At 49.2% G+C, this 26,703-nt stretch overlaps 1 protein-coding gene across 14 annotated transcripts in view; it reads left to right on the top strand.

Annotated features, from left to right (window-relative positions):
• CACNA1A (calcium voltage-gated channel subunit alpha1 A) overlaps window positions 1–26,703 on the top strand; it is a 1,308,076-nt gene that overhangs the window by 476,540 nt on the left and 804,833 nt on the right. For all 14 annotated transcript variants that reach the window (XM_086961990.1, XM_086962030.1, XM_086962039.1 and 11 more), the window contains one exon: window positions 23,433–23,536. In XM_086961990.1, the coding sequence (XP_086818116.1) occupies window positions 23,433–23,536 (104 nt within the window). The remainder of the gene's footprint in view (window positions 1–23,432; window positions 23,537–26,703) is intronic.

Genomic DNA, 26,703 nt, shown 5'->3' with positions numbered 1-26,703 from the left:
AAAAGGTGGGGCCCATTAAAAGGACAAAAGGACATGGCCAAAGACTTTTATCGAGGAATCTTTACAAAATACATGCCCTATGTAATTAAGGGCATAGAATCCCATGTTTGGCACAATGCCTTTTCTGATCAGCATTTGGGTGCCTCTGTGTAAGTTTTCTACGAATGTATACAAACACATCACACATCACACATCAGTGAATACTTACACCTACAACAAGCCAGATCTGTTGGCTTTGCTGATCCATTTTAGCATTGATTTCTGTTAAATATAAGATAAGTGAGTAACAACAGTGTTACTGTTGTGAATAATTTAAATTGAAAATGTTATAATTCTGGAAAAATGCAAGTCTGTAGAATTCTAAAAATATAAGATTGTAAATTAAACATCACAAATGTCTGTGGAAGGGGAGTGACCTGCTGAACGTTTCAGATACTCAGAGCCCTTTTCATCACATTCCTCTGCAGTCTCACTTCGAACCCCTTTTCTTCCCACATTTCTCTTTCTGAAGCTATCTCTGTCCTCTTGATCACTTTTGTTCTCTCTGCATGTACTTCAACTTCCTACTTGTAAACGCTGCATTTTCTTGTGCTTTTGGTGCTCTCAATTGTTAGACCTGTCATCCTTAGTGTGGTTTCCCCAGGCTTTTTGCCTTCAACCCTCCTGTTTGCTGACTTTGTTTTTGCTGACTTTGGTACACATATTTTTCAAATTGGCACTTTACCACGGCAAACCAGTGCTAAAATGCTTGTGCTCTCGTCTTCAAACATGATATAATTGGCCTATACCCAAATGACATGTTGAATTTACTAAAGCCCCTAGTAAATTGCCACTACCGGTGTCCAGGGCCTGTAAAGTAAATGCTAATAGTGGGCCTGCAGCACTGATTGTGCTTAAGTAGCGCTTTAAACACGTCTCAGGTCTACCATTGCAGCAGGTGTGTGAAGTTTTAAACTGCCATTTATCACTGGGAAAATATACTCTTATGGTGAAGTCGGATTTTAAATTACAATTCTAAAAATGCCACTTTTAGATAGCTGCCCTTTTTCTGTCTTAGCCATTTAGTGCTTTCAGTCTGTCTCTGGGGCACATGACTGTGTGTAGCTCACAGTTGGGATTTGTATATTCCTCTTAGACAATGAATGAATGAAATGGCATTTATAAAGCGTGAACATACTCCAAGGAGTGTCCCTGTTACACAGAATAGAGAGCTTAGGTGTGTCTGGAAGGGCCATCACTGGCAGGATGGGAGAGCGAGCTGAGCACAGCCCTACTTCCAATTTAATAGGCTGTGTCCTGCTCCGCACAAAGGGCTGCATACCCCTGTAGTTAGCCTGGAGTCAGGACATGGAAGGTAGGAAATCTCCGGACTTCAAATGTAAACCCTAGAAGCTTCTTCCACTTCAAAGGAAGGCCTTGGTATAAATATTGGACCCCAGACACCAACTCTTCGGTACACTACTGGACCTGTGGAAACTCTGCCAGGAAGAAGGACTGCTGTGCTGCTGAAAGAACTGTTACTCTGCCTGACTGCTGCCCTGCTGGAGTACTGCCTTGCTGCCCTCCTGCATGAGTCAGAGGGATTTGGACCTGCACCTGAATCCAGGACTCCTAGAGTGACTTCAAGGGCAAATCTGCTGGCTTCCCGTTCTAAGCCACAGGGACATAACAGCAGGGACGGAATGGTCATAGCGGGCATTGGGCATTTCCCCGGGATGCTGGAAGGGTGGGGAATGATTTTGCAGTGGTGGAGGGCCTGTTTTTGTTACTGGGGGCCCGTTTTGCATTGGTGCTGCTATATTAGCCCCCAGCAAGAAACGCAGAAGGGGGGGATTGGCTGTCAAAATTGCCAGGGCTGCTAGTCCGGCCCTGCATAACAGGCCCCCAGCCACCTGCACTAGAACCCAGATCCAGCTGGAGCAAGCCCCTGAAACCCAAGTTGTGCCCCTCAGGTCCTGAACCCTTGGTGTGGCCTCAGATAGGCCAAATTGAAGCTTTAGTTTCTTTGCTACTGTGAACAGGCCTGTTGGCAGAGATTTCTTGTCTTATCACACAGCCCAGTAACGTGCAATGACATCAGCCCTCCCATTTGACAACAAATCCTCATAGGGAACAGCACCACAAAGCTGCGGCACCTCCCATTTGTGATGACAACAGGATCTTTGCGCTACATCGACGACTGTCCACGATGCCCGCCTCTTCTTTACGCTACATTGATGACCATCCTTGATGCTTCTCTGCTCCTTATGGCCCCCTCCACAGCAAAATGGACTCTTTGCGCTGGACTGAAAAGGTAACTTTTCAGTGGGACCAACCTGATTCCAATATCTCACCTGCTCTCCATCGCAGTTTGACTGAACTTGTGACTTTGTCCCGGTCTCGAACGACCAAATAGCCACAATCTACTGATTAGATTTTTGTCGTTATGGTCTTGATTTATTTATTACATTTTTCTCAGTTTTTGTAAATTGGTGTGGTATTTTTCTTGTTTTGTGTGTTCACTTTATTCCTGTTTGAAGGGCTGCATAACTACTTTATACATTGCCTCTAAGTTAAGCCTGACTTCTCTGTACCAAGCTACCAGATGGTTGAGCACAGCTTCATTTGGAGTTTGCTTGTGCCTCACAATGACAAGGATTGTGGTTGCTGCTTTTGTAGGGGTTCTCCCCCCTCAATCAGCAATTCCGTTTCTCACATCAATATTTCTACAACAATTCGCAAGTAGGTGACTATGGCACTTTACAGAGAGGTCAATATCTGAAGAGCCTGTAGTGTGAACAAATTTATGACCAAGTAGCAGGCATTTTGAAAAACTCACAGAGACTTAATCCTGAACTCCAGAGCCCTTAATCGGTCCTGACATGAACACCCACTAACACTTTAAACTCACCCAGACACCTACACCATCATTGTGTGTGGCCTCTTAATTCCAATGGGCAGTTACCGACTCCTGCTGAATTCTGAAATTTGCAGGAATATCATGGATCAATTTACTTTTCACAGGCCTATATCAGTGGCTGCAAGTAGTTGAAATTCTTATGTTAAGGTCTATAAAAAATTAGGAATTTAATGTGATGTGGACCAAAAATTGCCAATTGTTTTTATAATTCATAATTTCTTAGTGGACCATCATGGTCTAACTTTTAATGGGCTGGATTTTGCCCACCCGCACAGTTCCCGGTAACTCCAGAATCTATGACTCCAGGTGTGGGGAAATAGAAGCCATTTTTCTGGGCCATTCATAATAAGAAGGGTCTTAGAGGTGACTCATTTCACAGCATGCACTATACAAGATTGATATTTGGCATGCAAAATAAAACTACTGAAACACATCTGGGAAAAAGAAATCCTCTCAGGGAATAGGGACATGTACACCATGTGACGAGAACTAATACTTGGAAAAATGTAAACAGGTAGCACATCAATAAGTTGGTTACCGTCAGGGGTGTTACCTCATCATACTGAAAGAGATCAGTGTTTTGTGTGTAACTCTAAGTCATGATAACATGTTCTGGACAGACCCCTTTCCGTGTCAGTTTGGTAACATTATCAATCACAAGAGGGAAGAGGGGGGGGGGCAGGGAGCTAATACATCCAGTACTCCATTGACAGGACCTGTTCCACTTAAAGCCCTGCTTTTGCGTCTAGCTCTATGTGAAGTTTGTCCAGAAATCACTACTGTAACTTAATCTTTTGTTGGCCAAAAGCAAGTCCATATTAAAAAGGCCAAACTCCCTCATTATATTTTATTTCAGAGATGTATGAGGAACACAAGGTACACATCTTTTTCAAATTGGATGTCTGCGTGAAGGCTGCAAGCAACACACCTGTTATTCAATTCTAGTGCCCTATGAGCACTGCAAGAGACACACCTTTTTCAAGTCCTGAACTATGTGTAGCATACAATGCCCACATCTTTTGTTCACTTTCAGGGCTGAATGGGGGATACAAGTTGCATGTCTTTACTTCCATGCTGTGTACTTAATAGAAGTGCTCTTGCTTCTGGGCCAGCACCCTGTGTATATCGCGGAGGCTACCATTGTAGGTTTAAGGTTCCAGCATGACATAGTAAGCGACAGTGCAGGATGTGGCTGTCTAGATTTAACTCTGGGGTCAGCAGCGGTGGGTCCCATTTCCACGCAGTCTATTTCTCTGCTTCTTCCTTTTTTAGGTTTCAATGGTGAGAGTGCTCGCATAAGAAAATACTTTGTTAACAAGAAAAAGATTAAAAATAGGCTTACAGTCAGCTCATTACTTACCAATACTTACCATTGGTTGGCTTCAACATCACTTTCGTTCCCTTGTTTTTTATTGGTCATGCCTCCTGCTTCCTGTTGGGTTTTCAAGTGTTTGTCCTTGCTATGGAGCATGGACCAAGTACAGATTCCTTTCTGCGGCCAGTGTCCTTCCACTGGCCACAGGCTTCTGTAGGTACTTTAAAAAATACTTTTACATGCACTCTAGAAGCGTGCATGTTTCTCCAGCTTTGCCCTTGCTTGTTTTTTTCCTCCTCCCCCCATCGTGATGAGGATTTCTGCCGTTATCTTGGGGCAAGTTGTTGGGGTGGATGTGTGCTTACGCATTGCTGGGGCACAGATGACACCTCGTTGATCATGTCCCCCAGTGTACACCTAGCTAAAGCTGCAAAAATTCTACCCAGTTCATCCCGGTTTCTAGGACTAGACATGTTACACAGCAGCTTGGGCTACTCTTCAATTGGCTTTAAAATAGAGCCAGGCTTGTCCATTGAAAAATAAAGACAGCACACTCCCAAACTACATCCTGCATGGTGTAGCTTTATGTCCATGTAGACAAACTCTTCAGTGCCCCACATATGGTTACGCGGACCGCACGGATTCATTGCGTTGCTGCTGTAGAGAGCCACTCGGGCTCTCCACTACAATGTATCTTTTTCCCCCACGCACGCACGCACAACCCCGGGGCGGGCCCGCGCCGGGGTATAAATAAACATGCGGAAGACCGCTCGAGGTCTTTCCGGCTAACCCTCTACCAGAGTCATTGTCACTTATTTGCCGGCACATTCGTGCCACGTGGTAGGCCTCACCTGTAACTTTACACTGGCGACGAGGGTGGTCGTTTGCCACGCGTGCCTGCCGCCTCCTGCACGCTCCTGCGTGGGTGTTCTGCAGCGGTGCCCACCCGCTCCTGTGCGCTGTGACCTCCGTGGCCCGAGACCCGCCCACGCGTATCCCGTGAGGGTGCGCCTTCAGCTGGCGGGACTCGCGGTGCTGCGAGACGGCCTCTGCTTCCTGCGGGTGAGTGTTCCTTCTGCCCCGCCTGCGCGCTCACCGCGCTCCCCTCGTCTCGCCGGCCGGCGAAAAGGAAGTGCGCCTGCGGCCTCCGTGTCCCACCTGCAGAACCACGTGACTGCGGCCCGGAACAGGCCCGCCTCTCTCCAGACGGATTTCGAGCGACGCCTCTGCTGCGTGTACGCGCGGGGCTCCGCGCTCTACACTGCTCTCACTCCTCTGGCCCGCGCTGCACGCGCATTTCCATCAACCATTGGCAAGTGCAATTCAGGCCCCACTCTACACGTGGAAACAAAAGAAGGACAGAGAAAAGAAAAAAACAAATACAACAATAGAGGGAATCAAGAGAAGATAAAGTAGAAGAGGCAGTACACTGCAAGAAAGGAGTGAACACAGGGGACACACACACAACAGTGAGGTGTAGCTGCAGACAACGAACCCCTGGCGCCCTGCCTTAAGCACAGTCACGACCCCGGAAAGCACCAGAACTCCTCACACAGGGCCCCACCATGAGTCTAGACGCAGGGGCAGCACAAGACGGAGTTGCTCAGCCACCGCCACCTGCAATCCTCCCACAGGCCCAAGCCCAGGCAGGAAACCAAGCCCCAGCTGGACCCACTACACCTGCACAGCCTGCCCACCTGCATGCCGGCACAGCGCCCATCCCGCCGTTCAGCGAAACATCAGACCCAGCAACGGCCGCGCTCCGATGGAGAGCGTGGGTCGGGCGCCTCAATCTATATTTCAAGGGAACCAGAGAAACAGATGGGACGGTAAAGAGATCACTGCTCATCCTCTATGGGGGACAAGAAATCTACGACCTGTTCGAATCGCTCCCCAATACCGGACCCGAGGATGACTACGACGCCGCTGTCGCGGCCCTCAACGCCCATTTAGACCCACAGCTGAACAATGACTTCGAAAAGTTCAAGTTCAAGCGTGCCTGGCAAACTGAGTCTGAATCTGTCGACATGTACTATGCTCGACTCCGTCGACTCGCGAGCACGTGCCCGTTCACCGACCCCAGGGAAGAAATCAGGGATCAAATCATCGTCGGATGCAAGTCGAAGCTGCTAAGAAAACTAATCCTCAGGCAACCAGGAATATCGCTTGATGAGATACTCATCCTGGCCAGGTCACATGAACTGTCCGATGCCAGGGCTGAAGAGATGGAGGTGGCGTTGCGCACCCCAGTCATTACCCCGACGACAGCGCGAACCCCGACCATCAAGGAAGAGCGGGTAGACGCAATTCACAGGCGATTCCCGCCGGTGAGGCAGAGACAAGGCCCTCCACGGAGCAACCGCTGCGGATACTGCGGAGAAGATCATCCTGCCGCCGCCACGTGCAGCGCCCGAGGCAAGACATGCCTCAAATGCGGGCGCCTCAACCATTTTGCCGCCGTCTGCCGGGGAGGTAAATTCAAATCAGCAGGACCACGTGCCCGTGTGGTGACACAGCGGATCCAACAGCTATCACTCGATCAGGAACGACCCCCGCCTGATACCGAGGCACAAGACAGACGGCCCAGGTACGAGGACGATGAAGATGACGAGGTATACGTTATCTCTTATGTCAGCCGAGCATCTACGAAGCGAAGGCCACCACCCATGTGCTCCATCACCGTTGACGGGACAAGCGTCAACGCGCTGATAGATACTGGAGCGTCCGTCAACGTCATGGACTCGGATCAATACGAAAAAATGTCCCCGAAACCGGTACTGGCACCATCTATGGCAAGAATATACACGTATGGAGGGACAGAACCGCTACCTCTTCGAGGAGTAATCCAAACCACCGTAGTCAATGGGGACTACGCTACAGAGACCAAGTTCCACATCACGGAGGGCAAGAAGGGCACCCTCCTGAGTTGCCACACCGCGGAAGATCTCGGCCTGGTGTTCTTTGCCAACCAAGTGCACCAGGCGCATGCGGACTTCATGCTTAAGGACTTCCCCGAGCTGTTCAAGGGCCTAGGCAAACTCAAGGGACGGAGGTTCAAGCTCCACATAGATACGACAGTCAGACCTGTCGCACTCAGGCATACATAGACGGGTACCATTCAATCTCCGGCCACAAGTTGAAGAAGAGCTACGCAAGCTCGAAGATCTAGGGGTAATCGAGAAAGTGTCGGGACCGACACCCTGGGTCTCCCCATTGGTCGTCGCCCCCAAACCGAAGCAGCCTGGAGCCATCCGCTTATGCGTGGATATGAGACTTCCGAACACCGCAGTCAAGCGCGAGAGGCATATCACCCCCACCATGGATGATATCATAGCTGACCTCAACGGGGCGAAGTGGTTTTCCAAGCTGGACCTCAACTCAGGATACCACCAGCTAGAGTTGGAGCCGGCCAGCAGATAATCACCACCTTTTCAACGCACGTAGGACTGCGTCGCTACACCCGGCTCAGCTTCGGCGTCTCATCGGCGGCCGAGGTTTTTCAAAACGCCATTCGCGAGGTGCTATCAGGGCTGACAGGTGTGATTAACCTTAGCGATGACATTCTCGTGTATTCTTCGACCCTCGAAGAACACTACACCAACCTGAGAGCGACCCTACAGAGGCTTGCTGACAGCGGGCTGACCTTACACCGAGCCAAATGTGCCTTCTACCAAGAATCGGTGGACTTCATCGGGTACACATTCACCAGAGAAGGCCTCAAAGTAGACCCAAAGAAAGCGGAGGCGATCAATGCTGCCAGCACGCCTCGAAACCCAACTGAAGTGCGCAGCTTCTTGGGCATGGCCACGTACTGCGGCCGGTTCATTCCGAACCTAGATGCCATCGCGGAACCCCTCCGGGCCCTCACCCGAACGGATCAAAAATGGGACTGGACTGCGGCCGCAAATAAAGCATTCCAGAATGTCAAGGCTGGTCTTCTGGACAACACCACTATGGCCTACTTCCAGCCGAGGAGAAAGACCGAACTGATTGTGGATGCCAGTCCCGTGGGACGAGGAGCCGTCCTCCTGCAAGAGTATGGTCCGGACGAGTGGAGGCCAGTCGCCTACGCCAGCAAGGCACTAACGGACACAGAAACCAGGTATGCACAGATTGAGAGGGAGGCCCTGGCCATCAAGTGGGCATGCCAGCATTTCCATCTCTACCTATGTGGACAAGAATTTACGGTGGTCACGGATCACAAGCCTCTCCTGCCCCTCTTCGCCGGGACCTCACGATTGGCTCCCCCACGGATCGAACGGTGAGCTGTCCAGCTGCAGGGCTACCGGTTCAAGGTTGTGTTCCGGCCAGGGGCTCATAACCCCGCCGACTATCTATCACGGCACCCGGACGTCACCTCACCACAGCCATCCACCGAGGACGGGGAGGAGGTGGAAGAGATCGTACACATGGTCACGCAGGCCGCGTGTCCTGACAACATGTTGCTCAAGGAGATCGGAGACGCCACAGCAGGAGACGAAACTCTCACGAAAGTCCGCCGTGCCCTTGAGGAAAACAGCTGGGCCCGCTTCCTCGATGGCGCCGCTAGCCTCAGACCTGAAGTGAGCCACGCTAGACAGCAGCTATGGCACATACGCAGCGAACTCAGTGTGGGAGATGAAGGAGTGATCCTGCGAGGGCATCTCATAGTCATGCCAGAAAGCCTCCAGCAACGAGCGTTAAGCCTAGCCCACGTGGGGCACCAGGGCATGGCGAAAACGAAAGCGCGCCGAAGGAGCAAGGTGTGGTTTCCAGCGATGGACAGCCAAGTGGAGGAGATGATACGATCCTGCCACGCCTGCACAATCACCGGGGGCGAACCCCTTCCAGCACCCGTAATCACCGAAGAAGCGCCTCGGGCCCCCTGGACTCAACTCAGTATCGACTTCGGCAGCTTCCCGGACGGAAGGCACATGTTAGTGCTGGTGGATTCCTTCTCGAAGTTCCCAGTAGTAGAGGTCATCGCATCCACAGCCTTCCCACAAGTCAAGAGGGTACTAAACCGCGTGTTCGCCACAATGGGACTCCCCGAGGAGATCAAGTCCGACAACGGACCCCCCTTTCAAGGGAGAGAATTCCAATCATACCTTGAGACCCTACGAATCAAACACAGAAAAGTCACCCCGTTGTGGCCTCAAGCCAATGGAGAATTGGAGAGACTGATGCGAACAATAAATAGAGCCCTTCGGATAGCGGTGGACAACGGCGAAGACCTGGAGATGGCCCTGGACCAGTTCCTAGGGGCTTACCGACAGACACCACACTCGACGACCAAATGCGCCCCAGCACATGTACTGTTCAAGCGGGCCCCCAGAGATGGCATACCCACAGCGAGCACATGGATGCCGGAAGAGAGAGACGCCGAGGCTACCAAACCAAGGAGGCGAGCCACCAATGTCAAAGCAAGCCTGCATCGCCGTGCCAAAGAGCCAGACATCAGAGTAGGGGATGCGGTGGTCGTCAAGGATCGCCATCCCGGATGGAAGTTTCGCACGCCATTTGAACCCGAAGTGTGGAGAGTAGAAAAGATTCAAGGGACAATGGTCACTGCAAAAAGAAACGGACAGACCGTGACACGAAATATCTCATGCTTCAAAAAAACAACTGAAGCAGCCGCTGGACACCAGCGGGCGGAAGAAATGGAAGCAGAGGAGCTGGCGCTGGAAGAGTCTGACTATCCCAGCTCCCCGAGCCCTCTACCCTGACCGCCACCAAGGGAGAGTCAACCGAGGCCAATGTCACCCTGCCTCGGTAGCGGGCCAAGTCAACCAAGGGCAGTAGGGGCGAGTACAGATCCAAGGACAACCCCGGCTGGGGTTGTTGAACCGCCAGAGACCCGGAGTCGTCGCTACAGCCTGAGGCCCAATCCGATGCCCAGCCAACGGCTGAGAGACTTTGCATGGACATCTCCTTGAACTGTGGTTCGAGTGTCTGGGAGCAGAAAGAACTAAAACAAAGGAGGGATGTAGAGAGCCACTCGGGCTCTCCACTACAATGTATCTTTTTCCCCCATGCACGCACGCACAACCCCGGGGCGGGCCCGCGCCGGGGTATAAATAAACATGCGGAAGACCGCTCGAGGTCTTTCCGGCTAACCCTCTACCAGAGTCATTGTCACTTATTTGCCGGCACATCCGTGCCACGTGGTAGGCCTCACCTGTAACTTTACAGCTGCCCCGGTTGTTTTGAGCTCTCCGAAAAATGCTGCAAAAGAAATAAACGCTGCGCTGACACATCGCGTCGCCACCCTGTGTGTGAGCCCTTTGAAATCTACAGCTGAAAGCATTCGAAAACTACAGCTGAAGATAAATCGCGAACTATCCCTGAACTAATCTCTGCCCTTCCCCCCATCGTGATGAGGATTTCTGCCATTATCTTGGGGCAAGTTGTTGGGGTGGATGTGTGCTTACGGATTGCTGGGGCACAGATGACCCCTCGTTGATCCTGTCCCCCAGTGTACACCTAGGTAAAGCTGCAAAAATTCTACCCAGTTTATCCCGGTTTCTAGGACTAGACATGTTACACAGCAGCTTGGGCTACTCTTCAATTGGCTTTAAAATAGAGCCAGGCTTGTCCATTGAAAAATAAAGACAGCACACTCCCAAACTACATCCTGCATGGTGTAGCTTTATGTCCATGTAGACAAACTCTTCAGTGCCTCACATATGGTTACGCGGACCGCACGGATTCATTGCGTTGCTGCCCCGGTTGTTTTGAGCTCTCCGAAAAATGCTGCAAAAGAAATAAACGCTGCGCTGACACTTTGCGTCGCCACCCTGTGTGTGAGCCCTTTGAAATCTACCGCTGAAAGCATTCGAAAACTACCGCTGAAGATAAATGGCGAACTATCCCTGAACTAATCTCTGCATTCGACCAGTTCCATATGTACCGATAACCTCCGCCGAGCGACCCGGCACTGAAGCTCCACGATTTGTGCTCCCCGCAAGCAGCTGAAGGTTCCCGCTGCCATTCAGTCCACCACAAACCTAAGGAGACATACCAGCCATTCTGCAGACGTCCTTCCACCTCGTTTTCCAAAATCAGTTGAATTAAGTTTCTGGCACACTCAGATTCTCTGTTTGGTCCTGATGAGAATCAGACAAAGGGTCCGGTTCGAAACGCGTCGACCTTGTTTGTGGGGTTTATGTCTAAAACATTTTTTCGCATTTATGTTGTTTGAGTAGAAATGTTGATTAAGTATCTATGATAAAAAAAGAAAGAAAAAAATTCATTCCTCTTTCAACTTTGGAAAAACGTTTGGATTGAAGCTTTGACATATCCCCCTGTTGTTGTTGTGTTTTACGTTTGTTTTTGGTTTTGTAAGCTTGAAGGTGTGATAGTTTGATATGAAGACGAGTTGAGTCAGGTGATGAAAGAGCGTATGTGAGTGCGTTTTATTTTATGTTCATTCATGTTGTACACGTCTGTCTCCTACACAAATAAATAGTGTTTCACATATTTATAAATAAATTTTGTACTGTGCTTGTGTTGTTTTGGAATCCTTTAAAAAGAAATAAATTTTGATGGATTAAATCCAATTTATGGTTAATAATTCATTGGTTGTTAACCTGGTAAAAAAAAGTTTGGTTTGGAGTTAAACTCAGTATTGGCATCTTGGTTGTTGATAAAATAAATAACCACATATGGTTAGCAAGCACTACATAATGCGACAAGATAATATATGATGGGGTTTTGTGTAGCCCTGTTTATCCACTCGTTTGTTAAACCGCCATTCACCTTTTGATTTAGCCCACCAACGCGTACAGCTTGGGGTGTTTGGTCAGCCTTCTTGAGACATTGGCCAGCTTAAACTGTGAGTGGCTGCATTTTGCTCACCACATGTCTACAGCCACTTACAAAAAGTGCACTTCAGTGTCAGGGTTGGTAGACCTATACTTTTTTGCCATTGCTTTTTTTCTTTCTATTCTTTAACCATTTTAGGACTGGCTTGGCAGTTGGGTTGCCACCTGGATGAATTTATACTGGCATGACCGTTTTTTTTAATGTCCCTGGCCAGTGCAAAAACTAGAAAAATCACTAATACCAGTATTGTTTTCACTTAGCTATAGGTGCCCTAATGACCCATGTCCGACAATTAAACTAAACAAAGAAAGAAAGGGCATGTTAAAAATGAATACAAACAATTTCATATGAAGTTCTACTTAAGAATCATGTCCCAGCCTTTGCAGAATGTTAAAAAAAAATTGGAACAGTAAGGATTCAGGACTAATTTTCAAGTGGGCACGTTCAATTTCGTATGTTACGTACAATTAGAGGTATAATACTGCATTATATGGTAGCCACTCAAGCATAAGAACTAACGTTACGTAGTCATTGGTGGCACTTGGGGAAGCATCTAGAACGAATATAAATGTGAGTTATGTTGCATCCCTTGTCTTGCGGGAACTAGCCTCGGATGGGCAAGGCGTTTCTCTAGTAGTAGGAGGAGGGATTCAGGTTTCAAGTTTCTCTGGCTTGCATGTTACTAGAATCCGGAGGACTCCGGCATCGTCTGTGCGGGGTCGATCGCAGAGCAGGAGCCTAATGAAGAGGCAGGTCACTCCCGGTCCAAGCGTACTCGCAGGGCAACAGTCAGAGATTTTCCTGCAGATCCGCCACCAACCAAGAGTCGGCCAGCCGGCACTACCCGTAGTGTCCCGCTGCACGTTCCCCCGCCCGTGACACAAGGAACAACATCCCCTCCCCCGTCCGGCAGCACGGCGTAAGTGACCTTCGCAACCAATGAGGACTTGGGTAAGCTCACTGACACTTTAAAGAGCTTTATGGCAGAGGTCAGAGCCGGCCTCGCCGGGGCTAGCTCGAACGTTGGGGCCACCATGGCGAACAGTGGGGAGGTTGATGTGGCAGCAGCATCTAATGTGTGGGCCCTACAGGGGAGCTCCACACAGTTGCAAAAGGTACCCCCCCAGTGACGCCACCTGGATTAGGAGCTCAGACAGGGAGGGGTTCAACGGGGACGAACCATGGGCCAGGAGTTGCGGGGGGATGGTGTGCCTGGGCTGGTATCCAGATTACTAGCCAGGGACAACAGGGTGAGGTAAGAGGACCGGCTGTAGGGGGTGCAGTGGCTATCTCCCCCCAAGCAGTGCCCAGTGCCACTTCAGCCACCGTCACCCCTCAGGCCGTGCCCAGCGTCACTCCAGCCACTCCTTCCTTAAGTCTCCAGCCAGTTGCAGCAACCCAGCTTGTGCCTGCTGCAAATGCTGGCACCGTGCAGCTCCCGGGGTCATCACCTGGTCCCACAACGGTCACTCACGCGCCGCTCTTGTCAGGCCGCAGCTCCCTGGCCTGGGAGGTGCCAATGGTGGTTAAGGAATTCATATGGAGGTGTGAATTCCTGGATATCTTTTCCTTGCTCCTGCTGGGCCAACATGGCCAGGACGCTCGTAGGCTTGGAGGGAAAGAGGAGGACAAGAAGGTTAGGTTCCAGGCATGGCCGGAGAAGTCGATTGACAGCTATCTTTCGGCCTTCACCATCCTACAGTTAGTGATATTGGAAAAATTCCCAGAGCAGGGGCGAGCGCTGGTATTATACCAAAGACTGATTCACACAGAAGCACAAAAGTGGGGTAGGTCAGGGTGGCTGGACTATGATAGGGAATTTAGAAAAAAGATGGCAGTATGACCAGAAATGGGGTGGGACCAAAAGGAGGTTCAACTGAGGATGGATCATATGGGGTCCCGCGATGGGCAGAGCGCAGCTAAGCAGCCCAAGGCGCAGGGGGGGGGCTAACGCAGGTTCAGACTCCTCACAGACGAGCACTAGGGGTTTCAAGCAGTCCTTTCATGGGGCGTGTAGGGGAGGACACAGAGGGGGGTTCAGGAGGGTGTCCCCGGGAACATGCAACCTATACAATGCCGGGGCATGCTCTTGGGGGATCAAATGTAGGTTTCAGCATGCCTGCAGCAAGTGCGGTGGCCGCCACCCTGCATCCTCTTGTCAGTCGAAACAAGACAAGAAGCAGTCAGCAAACGGTAAACAGGACAGCTGATGCAGCACTTACACACGTAGATAGATTTCCACCGACAACTGATTACTCTCCTCCCTGCTTTCCACCTGCGCATGTGTTCCCTTCCCAGCTCAGCGACCCCCTCTCAATATCTGGCTTACAGGCCTCTCCCACGCTGAGAGGACCGTCACCCATCATCACGACCAACATCCTCCCCCTCCTCCGACGGTACCCCAACGAGGTAGATGTGGCTCTACTGCTGGGAGAGTTTTCAGAAGGTTTTGTGATCCCTTTTGTGGGGCCCCCAGCTTGTAGGGAGGCGGAAAACCTGAAGTCAGCCAGAGATCTTCCAGCAATAGTGAAGGCCAAAGTCGGAAAGGAACTTGAGCTAGGGAGGGTAGCAGGGCCGTTCAGGGAGCCACCCCTGGACAACTTTGTAGTTTCCCCGCTGGGGTTAGTACCTAAGAAGGAGCCTGGGTCATACAGACTTATCCATCACCTATCTTACCCGGAGGGCGACTTTGTCAACGATGGCCTGCAGGAGGGAACATGCTCAGTGTCATACTGTACTATAGATGTGGCTCTGAACTTAGTCAGTAGGGCGGGCAAGGGGGCATGGTTAGCTAAGGGGGACATTGAATCGGTGTTTCGCTTGCTACCAGTGCACCCGAGCAGCCAACACCTGCTAGGTTTTAGGCTAGATGGCTGGTACTTTTTTGACAAATGCATGCCCATGGGGTGCACAGTTTCATGTGCTTTCTTTGAGGCATTCAGTTCCTTCTTGCAATGGGTGTTACAGGACACCTTTGGGGTGAAAGGGGTTTCCCACTACTTGGATGATTTCCTTTTCATTGGGCGGGATGGCATGCAGAAATGCACAGAGGCACTCACTGACTTTAAATCCCTGGCAAACCATCTGGAGGTACCTCAAGCACCGGGGAAAACAGAAGGGCCGGCACAGGTGCTCACCTTCCTAGGAATTGAACTGGACACGGTGTTGGGGGAATCCAGACTGCCTGCTGACAAAGTACTGACCTGGGACAGCAGATCTGTCTAGCGGTAGGGAAGGACAAGGCCCGCTTGCTTTCATTCAGAGCCTCCTGGGAAAACTCAACTTTGCCGCTAAGATAATTCCCGCGGGGAGGGTCTTTGCGCGCAGGCTGGCCAGAGCCGCAGCCTCAGTCAGGAAAAAGCATCACATGGTGAAACTAAGCAGAGGCATGAGAGAAGACTTGTTGATGTGGGCAGACTTTTTAGACAACTTTAATGGGTCTGTCATCTGGCGCGCACCATGGGCTAACAACGCAGAACTGTCACTGTTCACCGATGTGTCTGGAAGGGAAGGGTTCGGGGTGATCTTAGAAAGGGAGTGGTGTGCCGGGAAGTGGCCCAACTCTTGGCAGAAGAAGAAGATCACTTCTAAGATCACGGTGTTGGAACTCTTCCCCATAGTAATAGCTCTCCACCTTTGGCCAGGGGTGCTGGCAGCAAGGAAGGTTCTGTTTTGGTCAGACAACTTAGCAGTGGTGCAAGCGATCAACTCACACTCTGCAAGCTGCCCCCTAGTGTTGTCCCTGTTGAGAGAGCTGGTGAGGGCATGCCTTTTTAATAATGTTGAATGCAGGGTTCGTCACATCCAAGTGGTTCAGAATGTTGCGGCTGACGCTCTCTCTCGTTTTCAGTGGTGCCGTTTCCGGGAGGTGTAGCCGAGAGCGAGAGAGGAGATTACCCATTTCCCACCGCACTTATGGCACCTTCTGAAGTGGCACAGCAGATGAGGGGTTTGGGGGGGCTGTCTTTGGCACCAAGAACGGCGAAGCGTTACAGGAACTGTGCAGAAAAATGTTGTTCAACAATGGGAGAATGGGAGGAAGAGGGTTCTTCTCTGGACCTAAGAGTGCAAAAGTCCATCCTGTGGGCCAAGGGTGGTGGGAAATCACACCCTTGAATCTTGGGCCATCTGTCGGCCAACAGCCACCACGCTAGGTTGAGGGGACAGGAAGACCCTACTAAAGCCTTTGTAATTAGGGCTGCTCTCAAGGGCTGGGCTAGGAGTGAGCCTCGATCCCTAGGCAATAGGGCCCCCATCAGTTACTCGATCCTCCAAGGGATGCTGGACAACATGCCCAGGGCCACCCGCTCAGCCTTTGAGGCAACGCTATTCTCCGCAACTTTCGCGCTGGCCTTTTTCGGGGCCTTTAGGATTGGGGAGCTAGAGGCGCGATCTAAACAGGACACCTCGGGGTGGCTTTGAATTTAAAGGACATTACCATCAGCTCGTCCTGCCTCCTGATAGTGATTAGACAGTCAAAAACAGATCAGGCAGGGGAAGGCAGAGTTGTCCTGCTACAGGGGCTGGGAGACGCCAGGTATTGTCCCAAGCTTTTAGTGCAGACTTATTTGGGCCTCCGCCCTGCTACGGCGGGGTACCTCCTGATGCAGGAGGCCAAGTCTCCAGTGACAAAGTTCCAAGTTGAGCACATCATGCAGGCATGTTTAAAATTATCCGGCAGACAGGGTTGGGAATGAGATTCAGCAGTCATTCATTCAGGATTGGGGCAGCGACCACAGCCTTCCTATCAGGGATGCCGCCAGAGGGAATAAAGTAGGTGGGGCGCTGGGAGTAACAGTCCTATAAGTGATATATCAGGCCTTGATCAGAAAGGGGGGCGAGCTCATGGCTCCAAAAGTCAAGTTTGTACATAAGAGAGCCCAGTTCTGGCTGATCGGCCATATAAGGTTGCAGTGATGTGATGTGGTGTGTTGTGCATATGCAAACTTATAGTGTGTATACGTTGCAATAAATGTGGTTACCAAAATCAACATCTCTTTATTTACCAGGAACCCAGGTCTGGGTAATGGGCCATTCAAGCATCGTCAGAGTGGCACGGTGGGCTGAGATCAAAGAGTGGCAGCGGGGCTTCTCCGCCACCGAGATAACGTGGCTAGGTTACCCGGGATGCACTGGAACGAGCGGAGGAGGAAGCTACAGCAGAGACTTGGGAGGGGGAGCACGCCACCTCATATTCTGGTCATACACCTGGGAGGGAATGACCTGACTACACTGGGGAGGAGAGTAATGCTGCAAGTGATGAGGGACACCATGTGTCATTTGAGCACTCAGCTGGGGGCATGCGAACTGTGGTGGTCCGAAATGTTACCTCGTTCAGTTTGGCATGGGGCCCGATCAGGAGACGCCATGGAGATCTCGCGTAGAAGAGTGAACAGCGCCATGCGTAAATTCACAGTGCAAAGGGGATTTGGCTTCATCCGACATGGTTTACTTCATGGCAAGTCTACTGGATGCTGGGAGGTGGATGGGGTTCACCTCTCAGAGGTAGGCATGGACTTATTTCTGCTAGACCTTGCGAACAACAGGATGTAGATAGGAATTCCTCCGGGGGTGGGGGGCCCTGGGTGTGACGGGGGCCACCCCCAGAGCTGTGGAGGTGTTACAGGGCGATCCAGAGTCGGCAAGGTACAGAAGGGTACTATACTGCAGCAGCACAACAAGGGTGCTAAGCCAAAGATACCCAGGGATGTCTTAGCGTGTCCCCTGGAAGAACTAGGGCGCCCCGTTAGTCCTACGGGCGGTTTTGAGCCTGAGCAACCGGGGGCTGCCTGGAAAGTTCCGCCCACCTTCGGGGGGCGTGAACAGAAAGGGAGTGGAATGGCGATCCACTGATTGGTAATCACCGTGTGGCGACTGCCGCGGTGCAATTTGGCTCATCAGGCGGAAGGCGGCATAGGGGTGGGCCTACCCTGGGGATCGCCCGTAAGATAACCCACCATGTTGGCATATTGGTTATGCAAATAAACCTGCAGCAAATTTCTCCACTTAAAAAGGTGTTGTGTGATTTATTTATGGATGTTGCCGTATGAGAACAGGTGAATGTTGCCGATTTTGGCACTATGACAGCACTGCTGCCAATAAACGTTTTGTGATCAACTGAAAAGGTTTAAAAAGTTTTGCTGAGAGAGAGGCTCTGGCACCATCTACAAATTCATTCCATGAACTACAGAATTTGATGATTGTGCCAAAAGAGTGCTTGCCTTGCTATCCTGTTGGCTTCAAAGGGGATTCCCCTCATCAAAGATGGCTGCCGCATTTAAACGTAATGATGAAGTGGCTTGTTTCATCTTGTGCACAATATCTTGCTCATGTTCAGTGCTTTATTTAATCGTTCTGATGTAGGTCACAAACAGTCTGTTGCATCTTTCTTTCACATATGCAGACTACACCACTAAACAGTGCTGAAATGTAGCGGCTATACAAGATTTGTTTTTGTACATAGGGGAGCCAGGAAAGGGGGGGGGGGCTCCACATTCCCCATTAGATCTTTGACTGTTTGTTTATTCCTAATATAACCAGTATCCGTTACTACAGCTTGTCGTCTTGTGGTTTGTAGCGTATCTACTAAATGCACATCATATTGCTGTCTGTGTGCGCTCTGTGCATTCTCATTCTGTACTGGTTCACCAGATGTACCTAACCCATACGGCGGCCATTTTGCATGCAATTTCTAAAGATGAGTCCCAAGGGCAGAGTGCGGTTAATGGAATACAACAAAGGCAGTGGCCACTGTGCGTCCTTCAGCATGGCCCGCACCCTCTACCTACCTGCTTCCTTTTTGGAACTGAATGCATGCAGGTGCCTGAGGCATACAGGCTTCACGTGGCAGAATGCAATGCCAACTTTTTCAGCATGTGTTATCCTGCAGATACAGGGACTATTTGCCCGAGCCGGGAGCTCCTCCGAATGGGCTGGGAGGATGTGGCCTACAGAAAGCAATCGTACCATCCAGGAGAACTGATTTAGACCGCTGAAAGCAGTCTGGGAGCAGCTCACTGCTGCAAAGTGTGTCACTGGAGTGTTATTCGCCCTGTGAACTTATGAACGGGTGCCATTAAGGTCTGGTGCTGGTCCTTCCCATAGAGTGGGCACTTGACCCTGGTCTGAGAACTGACACCTTACTAAGGCTTGGCTCAAAGCACTCTCCATTCTGACCGTGGCACCACCCAGTCCTGAAGTACACCATGAGGTATTCCTCATGCCTGGAGGCCTTATAATGGGGACTATGCCCTACAGTGCTTCCCCATGGCGACCAGCCCAGTGAGACCCTTAGTCTGTTAACTGTGCCTCAGAGCCACACACCACCCCGCAATATACAGCATGAGTGCTCTACCGGTGCCGGCAGCCATGGCATGCCCGTGCACCCCAAGAAGTAGGCCATGCTCTGGAAAGCTACTGTGTGAAGGTCCCATGCACCCCAAGAAGTAGACCATGCTCAGGAAAGCTACTGTGTGAAGGTGACAAACATGCAAGGTGTGACTGTGAGCGTGCAGGGTAAATATTATTATCTGTAACAGTGTGAGATGGGCCTGTGCGAGTGCAAGTTGAGTGGTGTGTCTGTGTGAGTGCAGGGTATGACTGTATTAGCACAGGGTATGGTTGGGTGAGTGCAGATTAAGCTTTGCGCCTGTAGGAGTGCTGGGTGAGTGGTATGCTTGTGTGGCTGCAGGGTGTGCATATGTGAGTGTAAGGTGTGACTGTGTGAGTGTTGTGTGTGCCTATGTGACTGCAGGGTGTGAGGGGGGCCTGTGTGAGTGTAGGGTGTGCCTGTGCAGCATGTGTCTCAGGAGTACAGGGTGAGTGGGGTCCCATTATGTATGGAAGGTACATTATGTGCCTATGAGAATGCAGGATATGCCTGTGTGCGTGCAGGGTGAGTTGTGTGAGTGTGTTTGAGTGTTGTGCCTGTGCGAATGTAGCTTAAGTGGGGTAACTGGGTCAATGCAGGGGAGGAGTAGGTCTGTGTGACTGTAACATGAGTAGTGTCTATGTGAGTATATGGTGAACAGTGTACAGTCATTGCAGAGTTAATCCTATGCTCTGTGAGCGCCAGTGATTAGTTTGTTAAAACAAATAAGTACCCGGGCTATGGTCAGGAGGCCACTGTAACTTGCACCACACATTGATCATGCCATGCAATGTAGTAACAACACATCTTCTAACCGTCACACCTCTACAAGTGTGACAATGCGGTCTATTTCAGGCTCTAAGAATGGCTTGGGCAGCAGATGATAACCATTTTTAATGTATATGGAATTAATAATGAACTCTTGTTGTGGTCATCTCTAAATAAGCCAGACAGCGCCACCTTGTGGCAAACTGTCACAAATGTCTGTGTTAAATATTAAGTGCTGTTGGTGAGCACCGGAAACCAACAGCTCAAATTAAGCACTGGTGAGTGCAGGGTGGGCCTTGTGCTTGTCTGAGTGCATGAGTAGTGGGTTGACTGTGTGACTGTAGGGTGTCATTGTGTGACTGCAGTTTCTCTGTGTGCCAGTGTGAATGCAGGGTGTAAGGTGTTCCTGTCTTTAATTGCAGGCTGAGTATTGTGTCAATTTGAGTGCAGGGTGCAACACATTAAAGATAGCCCTTTTCGTATTGCCAATGCTTGTTTAAGTAATTATTCATGTGTTTAAACTATGTCTTTAAGTTAGAAAAATTCAGTAATACCTTTTCTTTGCAATAATAAGAATAGCATTTTCTTGTGTAGTGCATTACAATTAAACAAGGCTTCTACACCTGTACTATTGCCTGCTACGAAGTACTTATATTGTTCTATAAAATGATATGCTATGGGTGTTATTTTCAATTCAAACCTTCCTTTGTTATTTTAACTCTCCTCAGTTTTCATATTTTTTTAAAAAAAATCTCCTTGGCTGTTCAAGTCTCCTTCCCTTGGTCCCCCCTTTCAGACTCGCATACTAGTCAGGACAATGTGTCTGGTTGTGAAAGCATTTTTATGAGCTTCCCAAAAAACGTACAGCGGACTTATACCCTACACATTACTTTCCAGGGGGTGGCTTTATTGTCCTTCCCTTTGCTTGCTTCTTATTAAATGGGTCGCCTTCCTCCTGTAATGTTTGTCTCTCCTTTGGAGAATTGCTTCTTTACCATCCTCTTGATCGGCTGTCTCGTCTTCTTCCACTCACTTTTACGGAACTTTTTTTAATTGGTTAAGCAGTCCTTGAGAATTCATATGTTTTAGAACTCTCTACCTTTTGTGCTTCTGCCCCCACTAAAAACCCAAGTCCACCTGTATTGCTCTGTCCTTTGTGTGCTGCTCTCTCTCTATTGTGTGCTTCTCCCCACCAAACTCCCCTGCCAAGTGTAGCCCTCTCCCTCATGTGCTAATACACCCATGTTGCTCTCTTCTCCCGTGTGATGCTTTTCCCCCCACCCAGCTTTATTTTAATTGTATCCCCACTGCACTCACTCCTCATTGCTTACCCTCACCTTCCCCACAACACAGTACGTTTTTTTATTTTCCTTTCTTTGGATGGCTCTACCCCTGCACCTTATTTACAAAATCAATGCTTTCATGATACAGCAGTTTCTTTTTTTTAAACTCAGTGAACAGTCTTTGATTGGTAAATTAAAAAAAAAATGCCTTTGTCATCTCGTAGGTGTGTGAATGCTGTGTTCAGAATATGGGCTTGAAACTTCACCCATGTTTTCAATCGGCTCTTGTGACTGTCCTTTGTAAATGCTTCATTGTGTTTGGTTACTTTGTTTACTAGTCTCTCCTTAGTCCCTCCTTTACTACTCTTGTAACCTTCCATAAGGGCTGCCCCTAATGCATGTGTTGAAACTCGGTATGTTTTATTTACAGTTTATGAGCACTCTTTTGTTAATGACTTGTTCGGCATGACTGTCGTTGCATGCACGCCAGCTACGCACTGTCCGAACCGCACTTCCATGACATGTTACTTCCAGACCATATTCGAAAAAAAGTCCGCCTTTTTTTTATGTGTAACACCCTTGCCTAATTTTTCAATTTTACATCAATTATTAAAACAAATCACAATAGTTTAGTTAATGTACTTTTTTTTTAAATAAACATATATACCAGATATAGGATTCCATACCAGGTCTGTTTTTTCCTTTAAAATATTTTTTTTTCTTGGAAAATGTGACTATAATCACAATGTCCCAAAATGTAGATCTTGCAGGCTCGCTTCGCCAGGCTGGGGTTCTTTTGGGAAATTTGTCATAGAAATGCGAGAAGTAAAGAATTTATATGTTATGCTGGCTGTCTAAGCCTGCACGGAAGTGATGTAACATGATTATGCAATTTGTGGTTTCTTCTGTTTGTTTACATATTTGACATCTTTAACTTGATAACGAGAAAAAAACTGCTGCAATTTTCTGAGCCACTGAAACAAAAGTGCCTCATGTGCGCATCCTGGGCCAGGTTTGTCCCAAGCCCATACCCACTAGGACGCTGCATGGGAAATATTACTCTTGTATACATGGAATGGTAATAGCCTCTTCTTTCCTCTTCCCTCCTCTCTGTTCCTTGTCTCCCCTCATTCCTTTCTCTATAGTTCCTCCCTTATTTGCCCACGAAGCACCCCCTCCCGCCACCTACTTTGCTTTATTTTTCCATCTGTCCCCCATTGCTCATCACACTCTCGTGGACATCCCCTATTCTATTGCTTCTCATGCCTTTGTTTACTCTAAGCTAGCTAAGCGTTCCCCATACCTTTGCACACTCCTCTGCTCCTCTTATCCCAAGGTTCCTCATGCACTCCTCATATTCTTCTCTTGCTCTGTTACTCTCCTGCCTATTACCCTTTATGCTCCCCATGTGCTCATTATATTCTCATCTTCCTCGACTGTTTCTTCACCATCTTTTACTTACTTTGATCAACTGTTTCTCCTTCAATATTTTACTTCTCCTGCTCCTGTATACTCTTCCCGGATTGATACTCGTGCACTTTTCCATTCCTTCTCTGCCTCATTACATCCTTCTTCTCTTCCCCGCATCGCTTTTTACTCCCCCCCCCCCTTATTCCCATTGCTTAGTTTACCCCTCGTTTCTTCTTGCTCCTCGGCCCTCATTTCCTCGTCTTGCCGCTATTGCTCAACCACCATCTTGTCTTTTATCACCCACTTTGCCTTCTTCCATTCGCTTCTCTCCTCTTAGACTGCCTGAGTGTCACACATCTCTGCCCCTTTCCTACTCTACCCTAGTTTTGCCCTCTCGCTCACCATGCCCCTGATACCTCTATTTGCTCTTGATCCTCACCCATTCCTTCTTCCTCCTGCCACCATAGTTCTTCGCTTTGCTCTTTTCTAACCCTTCCTCCCCGTGGCCACATGTGCTCCACTTTTTGTCTTTCTCTTTAGTCATACTTGGCTCCTCATGCTGCACTTTTCTCCCCCTCTCTGCAGAGTAACAATGCCTCAGGGAACGCATGGAACTGGCTCTACTTCATCCCGCTCATCATCATCGGCTCCTTTTTTATGCTGAACCTTGTGCTGGGCGTCCTGTCAGGGTAAGTCATGTTATGTTAGAGTCTTTGCAGCAATAACGGATCCCAAGCTGGACCGTCTTAACAGCATTATAGGCCCCCGGGCAAAGCGTGCACTGGGGCCTGCCTACACAACCACTCACAGGAATAAAAATATTTAACGAAAAATGTGTGTTAAATTCTGGTCTGCATGGGGCCCCTGTGCTCGTGGGGCCCACTGGAAACTGCCCAGCTTGCCAATGCATTATGACGTTAAGAACCCACTTATTCCAGGCACCTTCCATCCTTGGTTTTGATGGTTCTATTGCAGACCCAAGCATGGTTTGGCTTGCGGAGCAGTATCATGAGTGGGCTATTTCATGGTTCATTTACCTTTTCCAGTGAGAATTTCTAAGATACATCGGTGATTACAGTATTTGATGCACAGCTGGAATTCTTACCAAATCAGTTGGGTTCCATGGGTCATTCGACATGTGCAGTGCCCGGCACATATTATGCAAGTAGGGTGATACCTTGCATACATATAGATTAGGAGGATGTATTAATACATTGTTAATCCTCTCTGCCCCCTCTTTCATGGATTTAACTCCTCAAAGAATCTGACATTATCAGTTATTATTCTTGCCCTATTGCTTCCATCATACCGCTATCAATACTTTTACTCACTATTTTTACAGCTCAGATTTAGGGCTTGCACAATTCAGAAGGCGACCTTATTCCTCTCTTTCTCTGCTATTGGAGCTTTCCAGTAGGTCTGTAAACGTTACTGCAAACATGGAGCTAGGCTAAAGAGTTTAAGATAGCCATCGCCTCAGCACAGGCAAGGTTACTTTGCAAAGATACAGAGTAATCCGACTGATGTGGACAGTTGTAAGGTTTGGCCGGAGCTAGGTAAAATGAAATACTACAGGAAACACATTCCTTGTAATTTAAATTTACTGGCAGTTTGCAGAAGCAACGAAGCCAGCCATTGAGCAACAGACAACTGAATTGTACGGAGCAAATATCAACAAAACAAAAAAAAAAAGCGTTGAAAGTGCCATGAGAATATTTAGTTTTCGTGGGGGAAGACGTTGTGCTGCACTAAAGCCTAACCAAGTCTATATAAAGATGCAAAGAGGACACAACCAGAACAGTGCCCCCAACCCCGAAACTGACCCTGCCCACGTTTGCACAAATATTACCAATGCGACAAAGTTGAACTTTGATACACAGTGGTTGTATTTTCTGTATTTAACAAGCAAACCTCTTGCTTCTGCAAGCCAGCATCAATCCGAATTACCGCATTGCCACTTATGAGCGACAATGGTTTGTCTAGAGGTGATGTAATAGCTGAACCAGACTCAACAGAACCCCAAAGGGGTCTAAGAGATTGGCGTCTTGAAAGTTCCCAGTCACTGCCTCCAGCACAAGAAAATGTCTGTTGCTGGTTCACTGTCACTGCATTATGCGGAAGAACGTACTCTTTCAGCCAGTTCTCTACCACTGTATCCAGCATAATATGTAACAAGTTAGAGTACCACACAAAGGTCCATTCACCCCTCCCAGACTCCTCCCCCCCTCCTTCCTGCACCGCCGTCCCAAACAAAACTTAGATTCGGGTTATGTTGTCCAAGACGTAGCCCTTCATTCACAAAAAAAAGGTTATTTAAACCAAAAAAACAATGCAAAAGGAGAAGTATCCTACACTTGCATATATGTAATATTTACAAAACACATTTTACCAGCATCAACAGGTAGAAGGCATTAAGGTAAATAGGCACGACATTAAACTTGATCTTGAACTTGACCTTGGCCGTCTCAACCTATTTAACCCAGTCTCCCCAAGGTTCTAGTCATTCCATATGTTGCTGGTTAGGGCAGGAGAGTCCAGGACCACAAGCAGGTCTGTCCCCTCTCCCTGCCTTCCCAGTGTACACGCCAATCCTACCCCCTCCTGGGGTCCATCCAGTCGCTGAACCTCCATTCTTGTGCATCCCCATTTGTTGTTAACTGTCATGGCCCGCCAGGACCTCAATCTTCTGCTGGGTGGGTGGGTGGTTCAAGACACGCAGACGATGCCTGCTTCCAGGTTGGGTCCAAAGGGACAAAAGAGGCCAGAAACCCTGATGCTCAGCCTTAAATTGCCCTCCAGGTATCTGCTGCACTCCCCGGTGCCGTCACTGACCCGTCCCTTGAACTGCACCTTCTGGGCCAGGCGGGGCTCAGGCCTGTGGCATGACTAGGGGCACCCCCCAGGCATGAGGGGCACCAGGTCAACCTTGACAAGAGCTGGTAAGAGCCCACTTCTGGAGTGGTGTGGCTCACTAGTTAGAGGCGGCAGACCCGGAAGCAGAGGACGGCCCAGGACCAGGGTTCAATTCCCCACGCGGCAGGGTTGTGAACCAGGGTCAGCGGACTCGATAATTCTCGCCTCGGTGCCTAATCTAACCAGGGATCACACTCGGCAACTCTGGGCATTAGCTTGCCTCAACTCCACAACGGCCCCCCCACAAACGCCGGGGATGCCTGGTTTCACCTTGGAGATAACCAGTAGGGAACATCTCACAGGGAAAGCCAGGACGGGTTCCCCAGTGGTCTATAGCGCCAGGATGCCTCCGGGCAGCAGTGCGCTTTACAAGACACACACATTTACATTTAAAATAGGGTAGTGGAATTGATATACCGCACCCTTTGACTCATAGTGTCCCCTGTGAATTGTTCTCTTGTTTCGTCCCACTGAGCCAACTTTCTAGTTTCCAATTTGCTGCTCAGAGGTTAGAGAAAGGGCAAGGACTGGTATCTAGAGAAGCAAGCATTGGCAAAGCCAAAAGGTCATTTCTTTTGGCACTACTGTCTTTCACAATGCTTTTTGGCAATTATGAACAGTATCGGTAAAAAACAATACTACAAGCGATGCTGGGTAGCAGTGGCAAAAAGAGAGGAATAAAAAAAGTAAAAATGTTCAACGATGCAGCAACAGTTGGCAGTTACATCATTTTGTAGGCACGCACATGTGTCAACACGTGTTCACTTGCTTACATAATAACGCGGAACCACTGTCTTTTATTTTGTATTGTCCAATCTAAGGTGGTGGGCACCAATTAGGTATATCAGAAAAAAGAAAGAAATAGTAAGTGAGCAAAAACACTTTTTGGATGGCCAGTAGCAATTTGCTCCCTGGCTTTCGAAATAAATACATATTTAAAAAA

This window comes from Lissotriton vulgaris, chromosome 1_1 (assembly GCF_964263255.1).
Source record: "Lissotriton vulgaris chromosome 1_1, aLisVul1.2, whole genome shotgun sequence".
NCBI lineage: Eukaryota > Metazoa > Chordata > Amphibia > Caudata > Salamandridae > Lissotriton > Lissotriton vulgaris.
This window is presented reverse-complemented; position numbering and strand designations above follow the sequence as displayed.